This window comes from Mus pahari, chromosome 12 (genome assembly GCF_900095145.1).
Source record: "Mus pahari chromosome 12, PAHARI_EIJ_v1.1, whole genome shotgun sequence".
Classification (NCBI taxonomy): Eukaryota; Metazoa; Chordata; class Mammalia; order Rodentia; family Muridae; genus Mus; species Mus pahari.
Genome location: NC_034601.1, coordinates 30,411,543 through 30,431,480, shown reverse-complemented (window position 1 = coordinate 30,431,480; position 19,938 = coordinate 30,411,543). Strand labels below are relative to the sequence as shown.

Here is a 19,938-nt window from a genome sequence, read left to right as displayed (position 1 = left end):
ACTAGAAGGCACAAAGCCTTTCTGAGCCTGTGCCCTCTCTGTGCTGTGGAGAACAGAAGGTGGCTTCAGGAGATGGGGCTGCTCCTGAGAGGGAGAACAAAGAATGTCAGCCCTGTGTGGAGTTTCCAGGGTCTCCTGGGAAGGGCTGGCCACACCCAATAGGAGATGAACTGAGTGGCCTGGGACTAGGTATGCCCATATTCCATGGGAGGTGCCCTGCCCTCGTAACCTTCTGCCCCGAGTTGGACCCAGCGATTATGAGTGAAAAAAACTTATAGAGAAGAAAACAAACAAACAAACAAGACTTCTGTGCTTCGCAGATGAGTGCCAGAATTGCAGTGTCACAGTGTGAGAGGGGAGAAGGCATAGAAGTATAGAGACACCCCAGGAGGAGGAGGATATGTGATTAGTTAATCCTGTGGGCGAAAAGTGTTCATGCTGACATAGTGGCTTCCGGATGGGTCATCTTTCATCTTACAGTGACGAAGTGGCACCAAATGAGTGTGATTAGCCCTGCCTTGCAGATAAGATCTTCACAGATTGCCCACTGCTTGTGAGTCCTGTGCCACTTCCGTCTTTATTGGCCATTGAATGGGGATGCAAGGGGTCTGGCCCGACCCCTTGAGGGGCTGTTACTATGAGTTCCCTTAACATGTTGTGTTTTTCTTCAAAGTGCCAATTCAGCCAGATGGTGCTGGTGCACACCTTTAATCCCAGCCCTTGGGAGACAGAGGCAGGCAGATCTCTGTGAGCTAAAGGTTAGCCTGGTCTACAGAGTGAGTTCCAGGACAGCCAGGCCTACACAGAGAAACCCTGTCTCAAAAAGAAACCCAAAAAGACAAAACAAAGAAACAAAAGCCAGATTTTTGAGGATCCGGAAGAGTTTCCTGTGGTTTGTTTCTAGTTCTAGAAAACAGACAAAAAGCTCAAAAACATCTATTTTCCCCAAGACTCTTCAGGCTTGAGGTCTTGTTTGGCCCAACTGCTTAAGGAGCAAAGCAAAATGGCATGCATCTGTAATCCCAGCCCTGGGGGAGTTTGAAGCCAGCCTAGGCTACAGAGTGAGACGTTATGGGGGTGGGGATTGGGGGTCTTAATTAAGGGTATCCCTAAAGTTAGCCGATTCCTTAGAGACACTCACTGCCTGGACATCTGCACTGCCTCCATCTCCACCTACCCCTAAGCTAACACACACTTCCCTGGCCTGTCTCAGAGTTGTGGATGGAAGACCAACTCCAGCGTGTTCTCCTTTATGTGTGTGTTCTTCTGGCCACTCAAGGATGCCCACTCATGCCCTGTCTGTGTGTGTATCGGTGGTCCTTACCCCTGCTTTCCTGCAGAGGGAGGGAGGGGTTCATGCAGCAGCTGTGTGAGGCTCACTTCCTGATGAGCTAGCTGCCTGCTGACGTCCCCTTAGATGCCGGTGGCTCTGGTGGCTCTGCGTTAGATGGTGTACTCCCTAGCCCCTCTTCCCTTGCTGGGATCTGTGCCGTTCGCCTAGGAAGGCCTGAGACCTCATGGGGTAAAGAAGAGCCAGAGCTCGGGGTGGGCTCCACGGGGAGCACTCTTAGCTGCCTGGCTTTGGACTTTGAGCCAGAGTGTTCCCAAAAAAAACCCCACCGAGAGGCTGGAGGCCTACAGAGTGATCCTGGGTTTCTCTCATAAAGAGAAGGTGAATCCTGAAAGTCAAGAGGATTTCAGGTGTCAGTGCTAGGCCGTGTAGAGAGTGGCAGGAAAGGAGGCCCTCTCTAAAACATAGGCAAACAGAATTGGATTCTGTCACCACAGCAAACCATAGAGTCTGCTCAGCTCTGTTGACTGTGCTGGGCTTGGTTCCTGGCAGGGTTACAGGATCATAGTGAGCATGAGTTTCTCTTAGGGAGACGTTCAGTGAGTGAGTTGCTCTTCTGACTGTGAAGGGGAGAATGGGACAGGATGGGCCCACCTGGGGGAAGTGGCCTCGCGTGCCCTGTGGCTGGGCCTGTCTGGAGAGTGTAGACTTGGTTGCAGTCAACACCTAAACACCAGGTTATGAGGATCAATCAGAATTGCAAGGTTCATTGTTGCTTCAGAACAGCCAGCTGAAAGAGTTGACTTTTTAAATTTTATTTTATTTTTTAAAGATTTATTTATTATTATATGTAAGTATACTGTAGCTGTCTTCAGACACTCCAAAAGAGGAAGTCAGGTCTCATTACGGATGGTTGTGAGCCACCATGTGGTTGCTGGGATTTGAACTCAGGACTTTCAGAAGAGCAGTCAGTACTCTTAACCGCTGAGCCATCTCACCAACCCAAGAGCTGACTTTAAAAACAGCACAGTAGACTGAAGGGGTGGAGCTTACATGAAAATAATAAGCAAACTTGTTTTGAATGACTCTTAGCGGTTTTGTAGGTAACCAACCCAGGGACATATGAGGAAGAATGTCGAGCTTCCTCCCAGCCTACTCCCTGTGAAACATACAGTCTTTCTTTGCAGTGTTCCTTCTGCACATGTGCTAAGAGCTGGGACAATGGTTAATTCCGTCCTGGGCTCCCTTTGAGTGGCTAGGGAGAGAGGGCTATGCCTACCCAAGCAGGAGAGCCAGGCAACCCTCAGCTGCCGTGGCATGTCCTGTGTTTGGTGCCCGTAGCTTTCTCACATGCCTGTATACATGCCTGTAGGCCGTGCTCCTGAGCTGCTAGAGGGACAGGCACTCGGCTCCTGGTTCTTGTGTGTGTATGTCAGTCCTCTGTAGTCAGACTGACCTTGAAACCTGTTGGCCCCCAGCTTCCTCACCTTCTTTCTGCCTCAGCTTGCCCAGTGGCTTCATGGTTTTCCCTCCCTCCCTCCCTCCCTCCCTCCCTCCCTCCCTCCCTCCCAGCAAGCCATACAGACACTCTGGTGCAGAAGTGCCTGGGCAATCACTGAATGACTAGCACCTACCAAGACCCTCTTACATGGGCTAGCTGTAGTCACCTGGTTTACAGCCAGGCTTGTCCCTGGGCCTTACTCTCCAGGAGCTAGTGGTGGTGGGGTGGACAGTGTAAATGCAAGCAAAGGGCTGAGAGAGGGGTAGGCTTATGTGTTGGCAGAGCCTGGCTTTGCAGCCCTTGAGTGTCTAGTCCTCCTTTGCCTCGGTGACACCCCCTCCCCCCCCCACGGTGAAGGGCTTAGCGTGAATGCTGCATGCATCGGGGAAGTCTAGCTCTAGGCCTCAGCGGACAAAACAGGGTCTGTAGAAGGCATATCCACAGGTACCGGCTATTGTCACACTCCAGTGCCATCTGTTGGTTTCTGCCACATTTCTGAATAAGAAATCAGAAGGCTGTCACTTGCTTTCTCTCCCCGTTGTTCGGTCCCTCCCTCCCTCCCTCCTTTTCTTTTTTCCGTTTCCTCTCCTCTTTTTTTCCTAAAGGCAGGGTTTCTAGCACAAGCTGGCCTCAGACTTCCAATGCAGTCAAGGATAACCTTGAACTTCTGACCTTCCTATCTCCATCTCTCAAGTGCAGAGGTTACAGGCATAAGCTGTCCAGGTCCTTAGTTCAAGGGGTCAAACCCAGGGCTTTCTGTGTGCAAATGAAGTACTCTCCCAATGGAGCCTTGCCTCTCAGCCCCTGTGTTGGTGTCTATACCTCTCCTGGGATGCCTGAGGGAAAGTACCTCCACAATATGGAGAAATATTAATGACTGAGCAACGCAAAACTACTTCCAGTCCATTTCCAGATGTGACTGCTCCATCTGGAGGCATCATTTTGCTAATATTTTCCTTTTGATTTTTCTCTTTTTAAAATAAAATTTTGAATTTATTTCCCATGTTTGAGTGTCTTGCCTGCATGTATGTATGGGCACTATATACATGCCTGGTATCTGGGAGAGTGTGTTGGAGTCCCTGATACTGGAGTTACAGACGGCTGTGAGCTACCATGTGGGGGCCAGGAACCAAACCCAGGTCCTCTGCAAGACCAGCAAATGCTCTCCACTGCTGATGACATCTCCTCCCCGTTTCCCTCGCTTTTGACTTAACATACAGTCAAACTGGCCCTTCGGCCAGCGCATATATAGATTTGTGCACCATCGTGCCCTAAAAGCCTTTCTGCTGCAGTTGCTTCTTCTCTAACTGTACAAATAATTTAAGAAGAATGGTCTCCCCTTTTGCCGCCGCTGCTGGCAAGGCAGAGCTTGTGGGCTGTGTCAGAGTCCGATGCAAACAGTGGGAAGCAGCCCCCTTTCCACCCAGGGCTGGACATACTAATGTCAGCGTTGCCACCTCTTTCTGCAATTCGTCGTCTACATTATGGGATTTTCTTTTCTTCTTCTTTTCAGTTTTATATGAGCAGGGACATGCCTTTATCCATTGTCTGTGATTTGACTGTTTTCACTTACCAGTAGGTTCTGATGTTTTCCTATAGATATGTGTTGACATTTAAATCTAAGCACCAAGTATTGTGTTATAATTTGGATATGCCATAAATTTTAAACAAATCCCCTGGTGATAGACATTTGTCCTCAATTCTTCACTGTTCAAACAGCACAGGAAACATTTCTAGACGTTACGTTAGAGGACACATCTAAATATTTAGGATTAATTGACAAAGTGAAGTTGCTTGCCACAGATGGACTGGAACTTATCTAGAAACATCCAGAAATGTTTTACGTATGTTTGCATATGTGGCAGAGTCAGACCCCTGGCAGCCTTGTGATTTGAGCCAACATGGTCCCTCATGTGTCCTGGTCCATTATGGTAGGTGTATGCAGCATGATCTTACCAGAGAAAGTAGGACTAGAGATAGGCTCTGGGGTTTTAAAAGCCACTGGTCATTCCCAGTGTGCTTATTGATTTCTGCTGTGCTTTGAGAGCTGAGCTCTTTTCTCTCTCAGCACCTCACCTTGATGATGATGATGATGATGATGATGATGATGATGATGATGATGATGATATACTCTTCCCCTCTGCAACCGTAAGCTCAAACAAACCTCTCCTATAAGTTGTCTTTAGTCATGATGTCTTGTTACAGCAATAGTTCTGTAGCTAAGACGTGGCTTGAATCTAAAATGTCTCACAACCTCACGTTTTGAATGCTCATTCCCCAACTGATAGCAGTGTTTGGGGGAAGCTGTGGCTCCTTTAGGAGGCTGGGGACTAGCAGTTAGAAACAAGCTACTGAGGGTGAACCTTTGAAAGTCACCACCAGGCCCTTCATTCCGGCCTTCCTCTTTGCATCCTGGTCCATCGTGATGCAAGCAGCCTCTTTCCCACATTCCCACTGCCATTGGTAAGGCTGACCTGCCAGGTCTGCCCTTCCACAGTGGACCAGAATTCCTGAGAACCATGAACCAAAAGAAATCTTCCCTCCCATGGGTTGTTTTCTGTCACAAATTGAGGTCAGTGCAGCAGAAGGAATGGAGGCAGGCTGACACTTCCGGCCTTTGGTAGCCTTACTAAACTCAGTAATGGGCAGCTTGCTTACAGCTTTCCTTGCACTGAAGACACTGAACTTCCTTTCATGAGGTAATCTGCTGTGCTAGCCAGCGTTCCGTCACTGAAAACATTCCTAATAAAAGCCAGGTTAAAGAGAGGCAGGCTGATGGTTTCAGTTGTGGTAGTCCATGGTTGCTTAGCCCTGTTGCTGGCTCTGTCATAGCAGAACATCATGGCAGGGTGCCCGTGGTGGAGGGGGCTGAGGTAGCCAGAGAAAGCAGAGAAAGAGGGGACTATATCCTTTAAGGGTGTATCTCCAGTGACCTTCCAGCATAGCCCATCTCCAGGGGTTTCTACATCTCTTGACAACACCATCACCTGGGCACTTGAGGTTTGGGGGGGGCATTTAAGAGTCAAACTAGTGCTCCAGCCTTTCAGGTTTCTTCCATGAGAACAACCTAATCATATCCTTTGCCCACTTCCCACTGGGTTGTCTTTTCACGCAGAGCTCTGTGGTCGTGGGTATTAATCTTCATCAGTTCATGTGTTCCCTTTACATCTCTGATGTAGCCTTAGTCTTTAGCTCGCATCTGGGTGCTTCTCCTTGTACAAAGCCATGTTGTAATATATCCTGAGTAATTGCTATGAATCGGGTGTTAATTCCAGACACTTTTCATATATTACTTCATTTCATTTATACGACATACCCTGTCAGGTTGATATCATTATTTTCGTTATATAAAAAGGGAGGCGGGCACCAGCAGGCCAAGGAACTTGCCGGAGGTCATATGGCCGAACCAGTGCAGTCAGGATGAAAATTAACCCACACAGTGCTGGAAGCTACCCTAGAATATGACACAATTATCCTGTCTTTGATATAACGTTGGTTTTTCATTTCCTTCTGGTCCTTAAAGGTTTCGTTTGTTGTGCCAGGGGAAGGAACATTACCTTAAGTGTTGTGTTGTTGTTGTTTTGTTTATATTTTGTTTTTGATTTACCTATCCATCTTTTCCCTAAAACATTGTCTTCTTGATATTTTCTTACATTACTAAAAACACCTTTTTGTTCATGCTTTTGGTGGCCGCCTGATGATCCATCCTATAATGGCACTGTGAATTGCTTAACCAGTGACATAATATTGAGACTTTGAGTTGTTTACTGAATTTCCCATTATAAACCACCCTGCCAAGAACACTTTCATGCATAAATATTTATCCACATGTCAGATTACTTCCTGAGGATTGAAACCTGCAAATAAAAATTTAAAAGCTTGTTATCAGCATTTTACAATAACAATAAAAGATGGGGGGAGGTCTTCAGAATAAAGGGCTGTGATAAATAGAAGCGTCCATCAGGGTGTGGCTCAGTCCCAAGGGGTCAGTGAGTCAGTGACCCTTGGTGGCACTCAAAACTTCAGTGATTCTCCCAGCATTAGCAGAAAACTCACTGAGCTGAGCTACCAGGGAGTTTTATAGATGAATTTGGCCTGGAAAATCCTGCTTTCAGAGTCCAGGAAAGCCCATGACTAGTCTATAATACAATTGTCAGTAGAGATGAATGTAGTATAATCTAGAGGGGTTTGGAGACTTTGGGGTGACAGGAGGCCAACACCCCTGGAGCCAGAGGGGAATGGGACAGAGGTGTTTGTATGAGACCTCTGTGGATCACAGAGTTAGCAGCCACCACTCTGACATGGATGATAAAAACTCAACAAGGAAGTTTGGCCATAAAACTTAATGCCCTGACATAGCACAGTGAGGACACTAATGCAGCAGTCCAGAGCCCTGCTCCCCACATCTAACACTCCTCTGACTACTCTACAGCTCACACAGCTGGGGGCCCCAGAAGGCAAGGCCTTGGAGTGACACGGACACTATATATCACCACAGCTTCCCCAAATGGATGTTGTTTAGGAGGAAGGTGTTACTCAGCCAGACCTTTCCCCTCATCTGAGCTTACCAGAGCCCCTTATCATAAACTCTTTTTGCAGACATTTATCACCTTCGTTTGGCATCTTGTTCGGAGAACAGAAGGAAAGATGCGGGAATGGAAAGCCTTAGTGGTTTCTGGTGAGCTCTGTCATAGGGACCAGAAATGCTAGACCAGCATCTAGAGGCTGGAGATCTGTGAAAACATTGTTGAGCCTGGGAAGGGGCAGCAGAGGTGCCCTCTGGTAGTAAGGAGGGCATATGTGTGCACGGTGAGCAGCTTGACCACCCACTTAGCCAAGAAGAGGGCGATTGATAGCAATGATTTGTACCCCTGACCATAAAACATTTAATCTACTTAAGCCTCTCATGTTAGTTTTCTGTTACTGTACCAAAATACACGAGACAGTCAACTTCAAAATTGAGAAGGGGCAGTGTCTTAGGGTTTTACTGCTGTGAACAGACACCATGACCAAGGCAAGTCTTATAAAAAACAACATTTAATTGGGGCTGGCTTACAGGTTCAGAGGTTCAGTCTATGATCATCAAGGTGGGAGCATGGTAGCATCCAGGAAGGCATGGCCCGGGAGGAGCTGAGAGTTCTACGTCTTCACCTAAAGGCTGCTAGTGGAAGACTGACTTCCAGGCAACTAGGGTGAGGATCTTATGCCCACACCCACAGTGACACCCCAGGTCACACCTATTCCAACAAGGCCACACCTCCAAATGGTGCCACTCCCTGGTCCAAGAATATACAAACCATCACAGGCAGTTTAGAAGTATCTGTCCATCATTGATTCATTGGCCCCATTTCTTTTAAGCCAGAAATTCTCATTCCATAGGTCATGCATGTCCCCTTGGGGGTCCCATATCAGATGTCCTGCATATCAGATACTTATATTATGTTTCCTGACAGTAGCAAAATTACAGTTATGAGGCAGCAGTGAAATAGCTTTATGACTGGACTCAGCACAACACGGGGAACTGTATTAAAAGGTCGCAGCATTAGGAAGTCGCAGCATTAGGAAGTCTGTAGACTGAGGCAGAACATGATGGTTGGAGTGTACAGTGGATGAGGCGGCTTTTCTCATGGCTGGCTAGGAAGCAAAGAGGAGGAGGAATGGGCCTCAGTCCACTGTCACTTTTGAGGGCACATCCCAGAGATCTTCTAACTTGGTTCACTGAGCCCCACCCCTTAAAGGCTTTGCCAGTTTGTAAAAAGTGCCATGAACTGAGACCTATGCCTTTAACATGTAGGCCTTTGGGGGACCTTATCCAAGCTATAGCACTTCCATACACAGACATCAACCTGAACAGTGCAGCCCTGAGGGTTTATTCAAAAAACCATATGGAGCTAGACATCAGATTTAACCTGACGGACAGCTAGTTCATACAAGCCCCTGCATGTATGGACTTACCTTCTCGCTGAGGAGACAGGGCACAGATAAACAGATTGTTCAAGGTCCATTGAATAAAATTACGGGAAACTCTGGCTATTAGAAGAGAACACAGTAGGGCGAAGCCTCGTTGGGTTGGTGGGTCAGAGGAGTTATATATAAACCGGGGTGGGATGTGGGTGGGAGAAGGGCATCGTTAGTATTTGAGGTGGAGCGGGAACACACTAAGAGTCCTGAGTGTGGTGGCACACGCCTTTAATCCCAGCACTCGGAGGGCAGAGGCAGAGGCAGGCAGATTTCTGAGTTCGAGGCTAGCCTGGTCTACAAAATGAGTTCCAGGACAGCCAGGGCTACACAGAGAAACCCTGTCTGGAAAAACCAAGTGACCTGAGGCTGGAGGCCAGCAGGGAGCCAGGTGGGATGGGGCTTACAGTTATGATAAGGAGCTTAGATTTTAATCTACCACTTGTGACAGAAAGCCCTTGGAAAGTTTGAAGCAAGGGAATATGATAAGATTTATGTTGTGAAGAGACCCTAACTGCTGCTCATAAATATCAGGAGATATAGCACAGGCAACCTAAAATTAAATGCCGTGGAAATATCTGAATAAGAAGTATTTTATGACTGGGAGAGAAACAGCTTGATCTATGGAGGGGATGGACGTGAGCTGGAAAGACTCAAAGTGGGACCCAAACCAGGTGGGACCACAGGATGGTCTTGGGGGGATGCTGCTCACAGTGTGGGCCTTATCCATCCGGGTGGGGTTGTGATGGAGAGGGGCAGGTGTTGGTGAACCTGGGGGGGGCTCCTCGGCTCCTCTCCTAGAGCTGTGAAGTGCTGATCTCTGTCGTGTGTCTCGTGTGGCTGCCGGGATAGCTTTTAATAGTTGTGTATGGAAAACAAGCTCTGTGCTCTGCCCTGGGAGACAAGGCTGGAAGTACAGCAGAGAGTCATACATGTGAGAGCAGAAGAATCTAGAGGTTTACAGCCGACTTCATGCCAGGCACAGATGCTATGGGTCACGGACTGATCACAGTCCCTCTTCCCAGTGAGCCAGTTCTGGGTCCCTGAGCCTGCCTCTGGCCCTCTGTTGATAGAAGCTGGCAGGTGGTATAGAGCACATTTTCCACCCCAGCAGGGCAGTGACATCAAAGGACAGAAACCCGATAAAGGCTTGTAGGTCGTACAAGGTGAAGTCCTTCTTCCTCAAGGATCTGACCGCACTGACTGAGACAGTTAGAAAGAAATGGTAATTTCCTATTAGTAGGCGTTTCTATTTTTTCCAACCACTGACCTCAATCGCAATCCCACTGTCCGGGCCCTGCCAGCAGCACCGCCCACATGTCACATTCAGGGGTCAGAGTGTCGGGAACCTCCTGAGCCAGCTGGTTTCTGGAAGTACAGGTTCAGGGCTCTCTGCTGGCCACCCCCTGCCTTCTCTCTAGGCCTGGCTGGATTATGACAGACCCAGCCCCCAACAGCAGGAATGCCTCTGGACTTAACTCTCTTCTTGTACAGGGTGAGCTCTATTCTCTGCCTACCCGAGAGGAGGTCAGCCTGGGGCAGGAGAATGGGACAGTCACTGAACAGAGCATAAGAAGCATCAGGCTGGAGGTGGCCCTGTGAGGTCCCTGTAAGCACTGTAGAACGCCTTCATTTTGACCATGAACACTGTATCTCAGCTGGCTCACATCAGGTCCCCAAGCACCTAGGCTCCCTCAGAGCGTCTCACAGCTGTCGAGCCTCCTCACCACACAGCCTCTTAGCATCCAAAGCCAGATACAAGTACGAGTTTTCTGATCCCTAATGTTACCCACACAAAGTGCCTGGGGTTTTGTTTTTGTTTTGTTTTGTTTTTGTCTTTAATTTTTTTTTCTTTTCAAGACAGGGTTTCTCTGTGTAGAAACTTTCCTGGACACTCAGTAGACCAGGCTGGCCTCAGACTCAGAAATCCGCCTGCCTCTGCCTCCCAAGTGCTGGGATTAAAGGCATGTGCCACCACTGCCCAGAGTCTTTAATTTTTTTTTTGCATTTATATTTATGTGTGTTCATGTATATGCCCATATATGTGTACTAAAGCATACATATACTATATGGACAGCTTATAGAAGTGTCTCCTCCTACCATGTGGGGTCTAGAGATCCAACTGAAGTCATCAAGCTTGGTGGCAAGCGCCTTTACCTGCTGAGCCATCTCCCTGGCCCCTGTTTGCTTTCTAACGTATGAGACTCTGTTCTTCATGACATCTGGATTCACTTGTGCACTTGTCAGGAAAAAGCAGGCTTTATCCCAAGGGAATGACATTGGTTTAGACATAAGTAGGTCCGTGCCTATGCCTCATACCATTTCCTGTGGGGACGCGGAGCTTACCTTTTCCATATTTTTGCTTCTGTGGATTCTTCTTCCAATCCTGCAGCCCGGAAAAGATGATGAGTGACCGCAACACAGTACCAGGAAGTGCACGGGTGTTGCGGTACACCTCTGACTGTGTCTGTCTGTCTCAGGCAGCCATCCATCTGGTGCTTCAGTATCTCACCTGTAGAATTGCGACCCTGTCAGTTCCTACATCATAGGACTGATGTAAGGACGTACAGCAGCATTTTCCACGCCCAGCACCCCAGGCCTGGAAATGTGCTATATGCGTTGTTTATATACTTATTCACTTATGTGCCTTGGTCTCCACGACCTCAGTCCACCCCCACGGACTAAGCAGAAGACTTCTTTGACCCGGCAGTCATCATCAGTACCGTCTCTCAGTACCCAGATTCCTGAAGTGAGACCAGTCAGTCTCAGGGAGGCAGCCCGGAGGTACCAGGGCCTCCGTGCCATGAGAACACCTGTCTCTGCACTCTCTCCACAGGGTGTGGACACTGTAAGAAAATGAAGCCGGAGTTTGAGAGCGCAGCTGAAGTCCTCCACGGAGATGCTGAGGTAAGCTTCCTTTCCAGATTTCTTGACGTTCCCTCCAAAGGGCCACTGGCTGTTAGAGTCACTGTGGTTTTCTATAAGCCCCAAAGTAGCTCTCCCTGTCCCTGGAGGTGTGCAGTAACTCCTAGCAATAAATACGGCATCATCATGGTCAAACATGGACAGGAAAAGGGCAGAGAGCCTCTGGGACCACGTGCCTGTAGCTAACTGGGGGACCTCTGCCTAGTCCTCTCTTTTCTCTGGGCCCCTGACTCTTGGGAGCAGACCCTCTTCTGCCAAGCATGCTTGGTGAGGCAGATTCAGTAAGAAGTGAGGGATGCGCCAGGGTTTGATTGCTCCCCGTGATATGTAATCGCAGAGGTCCAGACGCCCAGTAAGTCCCAGGCAGGCCTAGGGTAGGGCGGGGCCGGCATCCGGGCTCCTCTTTCCGGCTGCATCACTTCTGAGGCTGTAATGCATGGTTGGCCTTTCCCCCATCCCAGAGCTCTGGTGTCCTTGCAGCTGTCGATGCCACCGTCAACGAGGCCCTGGCAGAAAGATTTCATATCTCAGCGTTTCCTACCCTGAAGTATTTTAAGAATGGCGAGCAGCAAGCCGTGCCTGCGCTCAGAACAAAGAAGAAGTTTATTGAGTGGATGCAGAAGTAAGTTTTTGTTTTGTTGGTTTTGGCTTTGATAGTGTCCTGACTAGTAGTCACCAGCCCCTGGATTTGGCCTTGAAGGAAGAGACTGGGAACTTTATGGGCCCCTGCCCTTGAACTGGGACTTCCCCAGGCTAATAAGGTCACAATCCTGTGCAGGTCTGAAGGCACCCATCACCATTCTAGGTGGTCCCGTCGGCTTCAGTGAGTGTGACCCAGGTTTATGGGTGGCTGGCTCCTCAAACCCAGACATGTGTCCGGTACACATCAGGTGTGGCAAGTGCACATTAAGTGCACAGATTCTCAGACTGTTATTCCTGAAGTTTGGAATCAGAGGATGTGAATGGATCTCCCAGCATGGTGGTTAGAGCAACCCCAGGATATGGAATAGGAACACAGATAGTATGAGACCCAGGCGGTGCCTCTTGCAGGAGAAAAGAGGGCCGCAAGTAGGAGTGTGGTTGTTGTCTAGTTCTGAAAGGTTCAGAGTGTTCAGTTTCCCAGACTTTCTGGTGTCTAAAGCAGGTGGCTATCCTGTAGTCCTGCTGTCCCTGTCTTGCTTAGGAAGTCAATAAACTCGGGGCCCACACATAGTAGGCTAGGTTCTTACCCTTGTTGTATCCCAGACCCTGTTTTACCGTGCCTCTTTTCATCCACAAATTCTACTGCGGACGGAGTTTTTAATTCTTGTTCCACTGAGAAGATACTTAAGTTGAGAAAGGTCAGGCCGCCACCCAGGGACAAGCAATAGCTCTTTGGGACCTTCTGGTGTCAGGACAGTCAGTGATTCTGGGATACAGGTGGTGGGGTCTCATCCAGAAGGGGTGCAAGTAGATGGTACCAGGCAAGGCACACAGTATTTACCACTGGGCGACAGGTAGCCAAGCCCCATGTAGCTAATAGGTGCCTGCCAGTATAAGCCAGCAAAAAAGTATTCAGGGACTGGGGAAGCTGAGAAGGCAAGTTGGTGCTGTCACCCATGTAGCCAGAGGACATGCTGCTCTAAGAAAAGGGAAGGGTTGGTTACTACAGCAAGCATGGCGAATTCGGGGGAGCAAGGAGAATTTGGGGAAACAAGGGAGGAAGATAACATATTCCATGTCATCTCCGTGGGTTTGAGGTAACAGTGGGGCCTCTGGCTGGAAACAGGCTAGGTTGAAAGGACAAGTTCCTGGTGTCCATAGTCATGGAAGCCACTGAGAACCCTGGGAGTCACATAAGGTCTCTTGAGAGGCAGGCTCGAGATAGAACTGGAGGAAGAGGAGGCTGTGGGAGATATGGGACACTGGGTTAGGAAGTACTGTTAGAGGACATGAAAAAGGTCACAGGTCAGAGGTGGCCCTGTGCCACCCTGAACCAGGTCCTAGGTTGGTGTGTGGCAGCTTCCTTACAGCCTTCCTTGCCAGGAGACACAGGGTTGCAAAGAGAGGAAGCAAGGATGGACCTTCTGAAGGTCTGGGAGCTGGGTGTGTTGACATTTGCTGTGATCCTACCACTACTAGGGCAAAACCTGAAGATTATAAGTTCTAGGCCAGCCTGGGCTACATGACAAGACCTTGTCTCCAAGACTCTCCACTAGTCATTAGCCACTGCCAGCGGGAGTATCGTAACGGGCTGAGCAGGAGCCTCACACACACATCCTGGGTACCAATGTCTCACGAAACAGAAAGGCAAATGGAGACTCAGAGGAGGGGTTCAGCCCCTTTGCCTAAAGTCGCAAGTCTTGCAAGTAAGCTGCACTGGAGCACTGACCCCACTCACTTATTGGCTGGAGCTCTCTCTCAGAACAAAAGCTTCAAAGAAGATAATGGAAGGTCATTCCGGGCCACTAGGAGGCTGGCAGGAAAGGCAGCCAGGGAGCCAGGTGGAGGAGGTTCTGTGCCTTGGCAAGGGATGGTGACGCCCACAGCAGGGGGGTGCCTGTGTTCAAACAGGGGAGCCAGATCTCCCACCTCTTCATGGACTGGTGCAGATTTGTTGGTGTTTAAGCGAGGGTTTTCAAATGAAATCCCAGAAGAAAGGCAAAGTAGTTTGTTTGTTCTGTTTGTGTTCCTCAGTGTCTGGGCAGTGGAGGGAGGGTGGGGGTGGGGTTGCACCTGTCAGCAGTTCTTCATGGTTGCTTCCCCTTGCCCCCATCCACCTCTGCAGCCCCGAGGCTCCCCCACCTCCAGAGCCCACATGGGAAGAACAGCAGACAAGCGTACTACATCTGGTGGGGGATAGCTTCCGGGATACCCTGAAGAAGAAGAAACACGCCTTGGTCATGTTCTATGCCCCTTGTGAGTAGCTCGTGTTTTGGGGGTGGGGGGGTGGGGGGGTGAGAGGGCTTGGTTCTACCCCAGATACCAGGACAGCTAGCTGTTGGTCAACCCTGAAGCCATGTATCCCTGAAGCAGGACTCCCAAACTTGTCCCAAGGCTGAGAGGGCTGGAAAAAAAAATCATTGCTCCCTCCCGTCAGCCCCCACCAGGTTCTTGCCCGCATGAGGATGTCCTTCTCTCGCCAGACTCACAGGCTGTTTGTGGTAGGAACCAGTCTCCTAGTTCTCCCAAGGTCTCTGGGATTTCTCCATGCTGCCTGTATGTCCCCTACTTATCCCAAGACACACATGCAAGCACACACTCAATTTCTTCTACTCTGCCCCTGTTCTTCCTCTCTGGATGCTGCGTTCACCTTCAAGGCCTTAGAACCCCTCCCCCGACCTTTCTTAGAGGCTTTTATCTATCTGAGTTTGACACCGTGGCATGGGAAAGACATTCACCTACAAGCTCCGTGATTCTCGTTTTTAATCAGAGTCCAAGCTGAGGAAGTGACATGTCTGCTGCTGGTGGGGTCTGTGACCTCCAGGGTTTTTGGTGCATCTCTGTTGTGAAGTTGTTAACCGACACTTAGAAGGAAGGCATCTTAGAATTTCCCACTCTTCCCTTGCCCTTCCCTCCCTCCCCCAGGTTACAGCTCAGCTTAATGGAGTGAGGATAATAAAAGTCCCTGTCTACAGAGAAGCCAGGCACTGTCTAGTCATAAACCCACTCGCTTGTAGCCGGCCCTCCTGTTAGATCCGCTCCTGCCCCCACTGTTCAGTGTCAGTAGCCTGCAGCAGCTCTTAATGTCGCGTCGCTGTCTGAGAGGCCCTAGTTGATCATGGCTTAAGACCCCCGTCCCTCAGGCACACACCTTGGCAGCCCCCCTTCTCTTCAGCCTTGGCCTCATCTCAGAGCGGGGCATGCTTTCAAAGCCCCTTTGCTTTCAAAGTTCCTCTGAGACCCTGCCTGCCCTCAGAGGATGTCTGGAAGCCTGAATGAAGTTTGTAAAATTCAAGTTTTCCTTCAGAGCAAAGGAGGGCGGAAGGCGGGGAGGCCCAGGATTTTTGTAGCTCACTCCAGGCCTTGTGGCAAGTTAGTGGCCAGCCCTTTCTGCAGCCTGGACAACTCTCTACCACAAGCACAACTGAAGAGTGATTCTGTGAGTGGTCAGCAGGCTACAGTTCAGTGATTAGCCACCAAGTAAACATCACGAAGAATAGACAGGGAGCCATATCCCTGCTGGGCCTCGAGCTCCCAGCCTCCTCTGACTGAACTCTTCCACAGCTGGGTCATGGTCACAACAGTGTCGTTGAATGACTCAGCTACTGACTAAGAGCCCAGTCTCTACACTTGTCTTCAAATCTTACCCCAGTACCCCCAGGAGCTGTATCTTTGGAGATGGGGGGCAATCTAAGCGCAAACCTGTCTTTCTTTCTGTGCTTTCTGATGGTAAGGCACTTACTTGTGAGCTGTACACATGCACGTACACACTTATTTATATAAAGACTCCATATAATGTAGAAATGTCAAGTACCAGGTACAACTCTGCTAACAAGCCAGCCTATTACATCTCTCCATTTTTGTTCTCCCTAAGGCTGGCCTCCCCAGTACCTCCTTCCTTATCCCCACACTTCTCCGCCTGATCTGATCATGGGAGCCCCCCTTCCTAGACCAGCTCACCCTGTTCTCCATCTTCCATCCCATCCACAGGTTTTGCCTCTGTCCTCCCACATCAGGAGGCCTAATGGTTTCCTGCTTCTTAGATGTTCACCTCCCATTTTAGAAAGCTGTGCGTGGCATGCTCTGGCCCACCCGATGCCTCTAGAAACCTCACGCAGTGCACTTTCCGACACAGCCCACCCCACCAGTTACTCATCTGACACGCTCTCTCTTTAGCTAACGAGAAAATGATATGCGAGGAGCCATTCATTGAACGCCCCGATATTTTAAATTGACGGTGTAGGAATTAGCTCTAGGCTGACAGTTACCTTTATGCTTTCAGTAAGTGGGGGTTAAAAGGGGGAGCATTAACAGTGAACCTGGCTTGTGAGGCTCGAGGTAGATGGTTTTCAGCCCACTCTGTATGTGTGCTATGAGTAGGCCCACGCCCTTCACCGGGCCTGTCGCTGCCCACGGCATGACTCTACCAATGGATTATGCTCTTTAAATGTTTTGAAATTATATAACATCCCTCCTCCGTACTATGACATTTTCATGAGTTTCAGCTTTGTGTCTGTTAGGTCAGATCAACGGTGTTACTTAAAATTGCCATTTTAGGTTAGCTGAAAAGTCATCTGCCCATTATCTGCCCTGTGGGTGCATTTCTTCCCAAATAACCCATAACTGTCACGGGCCTCATGTGTTCTCTTGTGTTCCTGCATCAGATGTTGGGAAATCCCCAAGTCCTTTCCCATCATCCCCACTCTATTCTGGGGCCAGCTGGCTCCTCCCCAAGTCTGGCCATATGGGTGGTCCCACCCAACTCAGGAACCAACTCAAATGCTAAATTCAGATTAAATTTGTAGCTCTGGCCTTAATTTAGACTCACAAAGCTCTTTGAAATGCCAGTCATTATCATCTCATTCTAAAACAGAGCAGAAGAGCTAAGTCATTTCTGCTTCCTGCAGAGTCGGCTCTGTCTGCCTCCCCAGGTGGGATGCACAGGCCTTTGTCAGGAAGCAGTGGCTGGATCTCTGCAGGCCTGTGACACCCTCCTCCCCCCAACCTGTGTTCCTCAGAATTGATTACCACAGTCTGGGTCACAGCTGTCCACCTCGGCAGTTCTGTTCACTCATATCTAGTGAGTGAATGTGAGTTGAGTGGTGGGCTTGGGTTCTGCTGTGTTCACCCTGAGGGAAAGACCTGTGGCTTCCCCAGCTTCAGAGACAGAAGGAGAAAATGGCCCACGAGTAGGTTTCTGTAGTACTCTGAGGGGCTCAGAGTGGGACTCGGGGCCAAGAAGCAAGACTCATCAGTGGAATGCCACAGCCTCCACTCCACGGGCCTTTTCCCTGGGACAGGACCTGGGGGCTGCCTATGACTGTGGTTCATGTTCCTCCTGGCCTCACTTGTAAATTGTAGAAAGGAGTAGATGTTACAGAACGGGAGAGGAAGATATAAGTAAAGCAGGAGCCTTTGGAATGTGCGTCAAGTTGCTACCTCTGGCCCCATCTTCCAGGTACCTCGTCCTTAACCACAAAGCGCTACAGGCCGTGTGATGATAGAACTGGGAGCTGAGCATATGTGGTCCTTTCCCAAATTCCTCTGCACTGTGGACCCAGCTTCTCTGGTCTCCAGGGCAGTGTCCGCAGAACATGTCCCCAACCTCCCTTTAGACCAGTAGGCAGATAAGAGGTTCTCAGGCCTTGTCCTCAGAATGGAGACAGTGACTCCTGCAAAGACGAAATGTAGGACAGGTTTGAGTGGCAAGGCTAACACAGGGACCCTGACAGACATGGTGAGCAGGATGTGGGGATCTAGAGTTCCAGAAAGTGCTGTAAGCTGCTACCTTCAGGCCTGTGTGACTCTGTCCCTTCTCACCCAGGGTGCCCACACTGTAAGAAGGTCATCCCCCACTTCACTGCCACAGCCGATGCCTTCAAAGAGGACCGCAAGGTAAGGACTGCCTCTCTTTCATCCCACTCCCAGTTTGCCTTGCGCTAATTCATACATCTTCCCGGTGGGCTAGACTACCCGACCCAGTGTGCAGGGTCATTCTCGGCAAGCAGGACATTCTTTCTCTTCACCATCAACCGGAGGTATACACTAGAGCGTTACACCATTTCCGCAGAGGAGGGGTGTAAAAGGAGCATGTGTTCATTCTTCTTTAGTGCTCAAACATTTTTACAGTAGGGTCGTAGTCATGCGTTACTTACATAATTAAAAGTACAAATAAGAACCCCACAAAAGTCAAATGGAGGAGGCTACAGTGGAGGAGAACCAGACCATGCCAGAGGATGCTCGTCCTGCCTAAGCTAAAGGCTCCCGCAACCGCCAGCTGACGAAGCAGAAAATTAACAAGCTGAAGCTGCAGATTGGATTAGGGAGTGGGTGCCAGGCCTGTTTTTGCAGCAGGGGAATAGAACCACAGCTCGTGGATAGGTAGGTGGTCCTTAAAGCAGGGCTGGATCCCAGAACTCAGGGACACCCCTTAATCGACAGTCCCCAAGTTCCCTTCTAGAAGGTTTTCGTTATTTGTTGTTAATTGGAGGGCAGGGCTGGAGACTGAATTTCTACTAGGTAAGCAATCTACCACTGAGCTATGTCCCCAGACCTTGAATTCCCTATTCATCCTAACCTCTGGGGACTGGTAGAGATGGTGGCAAAGATTGTTTCCAGCCATTGGACTTAGTCATAGGAGGAGCCTGTCACATATCAGGCTCCATTGGATTTATACGGGGACTTATACATACACTGGACCCTGAGTCACGTGTGCTGTTATTACAACTCCCTATTTTCCCACGTGAGATCCTTCCACTGGTCCAGGCACAAGCCAAGCAGACTTCCCACAATAAACAGACTGTCCCAGAAAACTCAAGAGGTCTACCAAAACAGAGCAGGTGAGGCTGCGCGTGTGAGCAGAGATAGCTCGCTGTCCTGGGCATGGATTTGACAGTGACAAATGGAGGTAGGCCTGCAAGTACCTCCAGGATGACAGAGGCAGAGCTGTGGGTGCCAGGACACCTTGCTGCACTCTGAGAGAACACCAGAGATAGGATGGTGAGAACTCACTAATTCAGGAAGCCAGGCTGGGAGCAGGCACAGATGTGGGGAGTGAGGACCCATAGGACAAGATTCCTACTTAGACTCTGAGACCCTGCCCTGCACTCAGAGAATATAACTGTTCCCTACAAGCTTGATAAGCCCTCGAGGTCCTCCTCCATCGTGGGGTGAGGAGTCATAAGGACCACAAACTTTTTCTTCTTGGGGCCTGGCACTTGCCTGGTGGTTGCTTCTGCCCTGGGAGCTCCGATGAGCCATAGCCTGGATGCCTACCAGACTGGGGTAGTTGTCAGTCCATCTCATCACACAACTCCCCTGAGCTGGAGCACAAACAGCTCCAGGAAGGGAGAATGAATAAGGTTGGTGGCCTCCTGTCCTAGGGCTACTCAAGTGCCCATGGGCTCTAGGGGGTCCTTGAAGGGATTCTGGGGCTCAAATTGACTATTCCAGCACATATGGTATGAGGTGGGGGGGCGTCATCTAAAGGACTAAGGTGACCAGAGGCAACTTGGAGTATGGCCCATATTACTATGACATCTGTTTTTCTATTCGACCACTGCTAGGGCCTTCTGAAGCCAGGCTTGCCAAGTCCACACTAGGGATCCTAGGACTAGCCTCC

General features: G+C 49.6%; 1 protein-coding gene across 1 annotated transcript in view; it reads left to right on the top strand.

Moving 5' to 3' along the window:
- Window positions 1-19,938, top strand: part of Pdia5 (protein disulfide isomerase family A member 5) — an 84,662-nt gene that overhangs the window by 59,891 nt on the left and 4,833 nt on the right. The window contains exons 12-15 of the mRNA XM_021209641.2: window positions 11,587-11,657; window positions 12,137-12,297; window positions 14,443-14,573; window positions 18,142-18,212. Coding sequence (XP_021065300.1) covers window positions 11,587-11,657; window positions 12,137-12,297; window positions 14,443-14,573; window positions 18,142-18,212 — 434 coding nt within the window. The remainder of the gene's footprint in view (window positions 1-11,586; window positions 11,658-12,136; window positions 12,298-14,442; window positions 14,574-18,141; window positions 18,213-19,938) is intronic.